This window comes from Mus pahari, chromosome 12, assembly GCF_900095145.1.
Source record: "Mus pahari chromosome 12, PAHARI_EIJ_v1.1, whole genome shotgun sequence".
NCBI classification, from domain to species: domain Eukaryota; kingdom Metazoa; phylum Chordata; class Mammalia; order Rodentia; family Muridae; genus Mus; species Mus pahari.
This window is the reverse complement of record NC_034601.1, coordinates 14798121-14804899: the sequence shown is the minus strand read 5'-3', so window position 1 is coordinate 14804899 and position 6779 is coordinate 14798121. Positions and strand designations below refer to the sequence as shown.

At 39.0% G+C, this 6779-nt stretch overlaps 1 gene segment (V, D, J or C); it reads left to right on the top strand.

The window, feature by feature from the left end:
* Positions 1-329: 329 nt before the first annotated feature.
* On the top strand, positions 330-2242 carry LOC110329870. The segment is given in 2 exon segments: positions 330-631; positions 1788-2242. Coding segments are annotated over 2 exon segments (537 nt in total).
* Positions 2243-6779: the final 4537 nt, after the last annotated feature.

The window sequence follows — 6779 nt, the reverse complement described above, 5'->3', positions numbered from 1 at the left end:
ATTCATATCTTGTTAGTTAAAATTATAGTTCTGGGTTTTAATAAAAAGAGTGCCTAGGTATTATAGTAAACATCAAAAGAAGTTATTGATCACTTCTATTTCTTCATAAAACAGTCAGCAAACATGTCATGATCCTACAGTGTTTAGTATAATATTGTTGGCAATGGTTCTACCTTGTGTAGGAAGATGAGATGTGGATTGATATTGATGACTGTGTGTGTGTTCTCCATCTGCTCTCTCCTGAAGTGCCTTGGATGTTTCTTTTTGATTTTTTCCAAGTATGAGCTGCAGAGATTGAGTTAGTGGTCTCAACACTTTGCATAGACTTTACACAGCTGGTGGTCTTCTCAAGCTGTCTCTGGGGGCTCTTCTCTGCCCCTTTTTATCCTGTGAAGATCTTCTTCCCTACTGAGTATGGAAAATTCGTGGATTATTTTCTGGAAAGACTTGCTAAGAGGACATATGGATCCTGGGAAGAAGGATCTTTCAGTGATGTCACCACCTTCCAAGAATTATCAGGTGCTGCATACATCACAGATGCAACTTGAGAATAAAGTGCATGCAAAGTTTTTGCATGAGTCTATATCACAGTGTTGGGTGTTCGGTGACGGAACCAGATTGACTGTCCTAGGTGAGTGACTCCTCCCTCCTTTGTTATTGTTGTCTCCAAGATTTGAGGTGATTTTTGTTGTATAATTTCCCTTTCTGTATTCTACTTCATGCCTATACTTCACACTAGGTAAATAATTTCTTTCTTCTCTAGATGCTGTGTCTCATTTCAGACTGCTCTCTGTAGCCTTTCATGTCTAATCTCAAAGACAGGGAGCTAAAACAGATGACGATCAATGTCTGTCTATAATTCTGTTAGGATATGCGACACTTCGATAAGTGCTCCATTGTGCTATTACCTTTTAATGTCTATTTTTCTGGTGAACTTTGTGAGGAATTAATTGAATTGCTATCTCATGGAGAAGGAAAACCAGAGGCATAGAGAGAGAGACAGACATTGAACTCGGAGAGCACAGAACATTCAGCATGGAGACTGGGAAAGAACATGTCAGAGGCCAGATAACCTGGGCTGTGGGACTGAGGATTAAGTTCCTAGGACAGTTAGGATATAGAATGGATCCCAGAGCCTCCATGGAAAGACATGAACAGATCAGCATCCAACCTAGAACTCGGGAATTTTAATAAGGAGTAGAAAGGGAAGGGAGCTATGGCCACAGAAATTCAAGAGAAAAGATAATATCAGTTGGGAAGCTGGGCTCCTAGGTCTCTCTAAAAGACTGCTTAAAGATACATCAGCTGAGTTCTAATAGATATGATCCTGATGCATGAAAATGATGCAGCTCATCCAAAGATGTGAATCTTATTTCATTCTGCAGAATGAGAAAAAGTTCAAGCAAGTGTGTGCTATGCTTGTACCCAGAAGGCATAGATTTGGGTGAAAACACACTCAACAGTTTGAAGTTTACGTTCAGTGTAGTGTCTTTACATCAGAACTATCCTCAGGGTGGGGCAGGAAGACTGCAGATATAATTAAAATGCAGGGAGGATTCAAGAGCAGGAAAGAGGGGGTCAGGTGTCTGTGTTGGAGGTGAATGGCAAGGGTGTGTCAGGTGAAGCATTGCACAAATACATAGGTTTATAATTCCTAGGCACATAGGGAGTAGATAGAAGAAATTCATACACCATCTTCTGTCTAAGCTCAAGGACACTTTACACACTACCTCCAGGATTGCTACTGAAAGATGAAGATTTTGACCTTCTCTTACTCCATCCTGCAGGCCAGCCCAAAGCTACACCCTCAGTCACCCTGTTTCCTCCTTCCTCTGAAGAGCTCAAGACTAACAAGGCCACACTGGTGTGTACGATGACTGATTTCTACCCGGGTGTTGTGACGGTGGTCTGGAAGGCAGATGGTACCCCTGTCACTCAGGGTACAGAGACAACCCAGCCTTCCAAACAGAGCAACAACAAGTACATGGCTAGCAGCTACCTGACCTTGACAGCAAACGCATGGGAAACTCATAGCAAATACAGCTGCCAAGTCACTCATGAAGGTAACACTGTGGAGAAGAGTTTGTCCCGTGCTGAGTGTTCCTAGGTCAGCTGACCTTCATCTTACTCACTGAGGCTGAGATCAGAAACATGCACAAGTGGATCCTTGGTGATTTTGCCTACCATAGCCCTTCTCTTAATCCTCAAAGCGCACAATAAAATGTTCATTCACAACCTGTTATTCTGCTCTAGCTTATTTGTTTTAGTATATATGTCACTGGAATTTAGAGTAGCGTGTGGAATGTCCTGGCACCCTGGACTTTGCAATCAGGGTCATAACCTGCATCATTGCCCCAGGTAGTGCCACCCTAACATGCACACTGTTTTCTAAACTCTCATCTGGACATCTGATCACACCATAGTATTGTACAGTACAAGTATTATAGACTACCTGAATTACATTCTTTTACACATTCTAACAATCAACTAGTGCCTAGTCATCCTGTCCTAAAATTGCAATTTAGAAACAGAGACAATTCTGTATGAAATCACAATTTCTATCATTCAAGTCAAAATAAATAGTAGCAGGAAATTGAAAGTTTACCATAATCTATCTAGACAGGATAATCTATCAGGCTAAAGATAGAGAGTATGTGGAGTTCATAAAGGCTGTAGCATTGGTGGTGGTTAGTGTTGGTGGGAGCAGAACTTTGTTGAACTAAGATAAAGAACTTATATCCAGTCCAAATGTAGCATAGGCATTCAGTGCTGGATGTGATAGACTATTACAAGTTCTACTTCAGAGCCATATTTTGGGATTTGTCATATAAAGTCATGGCTGAGGATTATAGGCACGGCTAAATATCTGGGTATCTTACAGATAACGAGGTTGTTCATGGAATTTCCATCCCACTAGATCTCATTCCTCCCCTGGCTCAAGACACAATAAATAGTTCAGTGTGCACCTGTATCCTGAGGTTATCCCAGGCCTCATCTAGGTCAACTACTTAAAATACAGATGTTGTTCAACACCATTGCTCCATAGTTCTTAGTATTTGGACACAGGACAAGTGTCCATAAATGTTTCTTGTTGAGGAATCAGGCAAATAGTAAAGCCTGAATAATTGGGGATTTGTTTTTAAACAATTGTGTGAGCAGAAATAGGGCAACAGTACTGAATCCCTGCCATACCTATTCAAACCTTAGCCTTTGCATTAACAGGACATTTGGGACACAACATTGCATAGCAACTTTCATTCATGGAGGTAAAATCTGTGACTCAAAGTTGAAGGCACAGAATTAGCCCTACAGGTTTCAGTACAAGCTTCACCCATTCCCTCCAGCTGTGGTTAAAAGGAACAGTTTTTAATCATTTTGCTGTAACATTTGTTGTTTGTTGTTGTTGTTGTTGTTTTGATTTTCTAAGCAACATCTTTCTGCTTGGTCTTAAACTCACAGACAGGAGGCCTGTCTCTGCCTCCAAACTGGTGATAAACACAGGGATGCATGACCATGCTCTACTTTTTGAAATGTTCAATTGCTGAGAACACTGAGCTAAACACTGAGGAAACAGAACAAAATGAAGTTCTGTTTCCATCAACCAATGATTATATATTCTTTGCAGTGTTGATTCCAAGTATATGGTAAGCAAATATTCTACTGAGAACCTACTTCCCTAAACATTAATTTTGTGATGGATGGTTACTTTTTATTTTTTATTGGTACATATTCATTGTGTATAGTGATAATGAGATTCACAAAATATTTTAATTCTAGTACACCAATTACTTTGATCATATATACCTCTACACATCTTGTTCTTTCCCATATTTCTGGACACAATATAATTCATACACTATCTTCTGTACTCTGTATGTTCAAACTCAGTCACTAAATTCAAGGACACATTATACACCACCTCTCCTCTATGGCTGAATAATTCTCCATTTTGTACAGAAAGAAGTACACTTTCTTTATCTTCTCATCTGTGCCTATGCTAATTCCAGAGTCTGTCAATTGCTATTAGCCCTGCCTGAATAAGGATGTACAGCCTCTTTGTATTCCTCTGTTTGTGTACATAGCAGCTAAAGACTCCACAACAAAATGACTGGAAATGTAAATACTTTGGCCATATACCAAGACACAAAATTATCATAAATACTTCTAGCTCTTATATTCACCAATAGTGTGCCTGCTTAGCAATAAATCAGGAAAACAATGCTATTCACAATAGCTCCAAATTAATAGACATAATTTCTAGAATTAAACCTGAATAAATAAGGACAACAGTGAAAACATTAAAATATTGTTTCCTTTTTTAGATAAATGTTTGCTTTGTAGCCTAGTCTGGCCTTGAACGTCATCATTACTTTTCTTGTTGCAAGAAATACAGCACATACTACTATAGTTCCAACTGTTCTAATAAAATTATCACAGAATAACTCCTTGATTATATGATATTTAATATTATTTTTAAATGACAACACCATACTTGGATGCACTGTAATTTTACTGTCTCCTATGTCTTCTCTCTCCAAAGTACTCCAAATGACCTCCTCATTCTTTACAACTAATTCTCTTCCTGACTGAATATCTGTCCTTTCAATATGTATTTTTCAAATTTCTCCAGGCAATTTCAGCTTCTGTATTTTCATGGTTGCAATGGCCATGTGATAGTCATAAAACAGGGACCCACAACACCTTTTGTATTCTCCAATTCTAACAGCTTTTCTACTGCCTTTTCCACAGTGTTTCCTGAGCTTCAGACGGGGGCGAACAAAAAAGGTACTGTGTAGGTGCCAGCCAGGCATCAGTCACTTATTCTCAGCAGTTTGACCAGTTATATGTCCTGTCATTGACATCACCCGCTTGGGGGAATAAGGCTATTTTGATGAAGACTGAGATTGGTACTAGTAGATAATGAAAGAATAAACTGTTGAGAAGAGAACTTAACTACATGTCTACTTGGCAAAACATCAGTAGTAGATAGGAGACAGGTGATTGGAGGACATGATGTAGAGATGTAGACTTCTGAGTCTCTCTCATTCTCTGAAAACAGGATGAGATGCTCCTTCTACAAATGGACAGATGCTAATGTTCTTAATGCTCCTACTTTCTAAAGCCAGTCTCTTCGTGTTGCCTTGTTCTTTTCTTTCCTTTTCTGTCTTTCCTCCTTTTTTCTTTCTCATTGAACAGGATCTCTCTCTACTGACACAGTTTAATAATGAACTCACTCAAAATCCTTCCATATTCATCTTCTAAGTCCTAGCATTACAAGCCTGTATCATAATGTTCATCTTAGGTAGATAGATGATAGATAGATAGACAGACAGACAGACTGACCGACCAACAGACAGACAGACAGACAGACAGAAACATATATACATACAGTCACAGAGACAAAAGAGAGAGATAGGGAGAGAGAGAGAGAGATGATATAGGTATAGGTATAGGTATAGATATAGATGATATAGAGATAGACTCAGATATAGATATGCATGCTTTGGAACTGAACAGGACAGTACCTAATTCTCTGAAGTTTTGGTTCAATAATAATATTCTAGAGATATTTCCTGTCTTAGGCCTCATTAGTTATGTTTATCTCATTTCATCCACCTGTAGATCTTCAAGACTACATGTCTTCCTCTTCTAGACACAGTTTTACTGATGCCTCAGGGAGACAGGCATGGCCACACATACATGTCTCGCATCATTTATCACAGAATTCTTATTATTAGAATATGATCTCTAACAACATCTCTCCTCCTAGTGCTCCTGATATATGGATTTCCTCTTCTTTAACTGACAGCCTATAGGAGACAAAGCAACTCTGATCTCAATGGACTGGTCCTAAGTGCCCAATGGTTGGATATCATTTGGTTGTCAATGTGTCAGAGCTTAATTTTTAAATTCAACATTATTTTGTGTCTAAACTCACTTTTGGATGTAAAATATTGGAAGGAAGCTGTATAATGGTGAATCATTTGTATTTGGGGTTTCTCCAGTCTTGTTAAAAAACAAAAAACTCCAACATAATGAGCAAAGTCCTTAGACTGAGGATATCAGTAGATACAAAAGAAAAATTTGAAGACACAAAAAAGTATTTCCAATGAGAAAATAGGTAAATATGTCTTTCTCAGGACAAACATGATGCATTGGTTGCCATGTAGCACATAGTTCACAAGTCAAAAAGTAGGCATAATCTATATCGAACAACTGTAGAAGAAACTCCCCCAAAGATTCTTGGGGGGGGGGGAATTCTGATGGTAACTAGTGACAGGAAAATGTTGGGAGAAGAAGCTGTCTAATTATGTCAGATCTCCCCAGAGACTTCAAGACGACATTTAAGCAGGATCAGTCCCAGCTGCATATAAACCTGGATATATGGAAACTTCTGAAACTGAGGTCCAGGTCCTGACAAGGCTTCTATTACAATAGAATAAAGGGCTCTCTGAAGGGCAAACACTGAGGGGACCAGGCCAATGTCTGAGGAACAAGCTAATCTCCCTAAATAAAAAGAATCTGGAATCAGGAATCGTATACACCAAATGAAAATTTATAGAAGAGTTTTCTATAGCATAAGAAGTCCTGAGACTTTTCTAGTTAATATGAGGGAGGACCAGACAGTGGTATGTAATGAAAACATCTGAATCTATGCCAGAGTCTGACTGCAAAGTGGGAAATGATCCAGCAACAGTCAATAGTTGAAGAATATTCTTCAGGTAGTGCCACGCCCACTCTAGTAGTGACTCACAACAGGTCTAAAAACCTGGACGAGT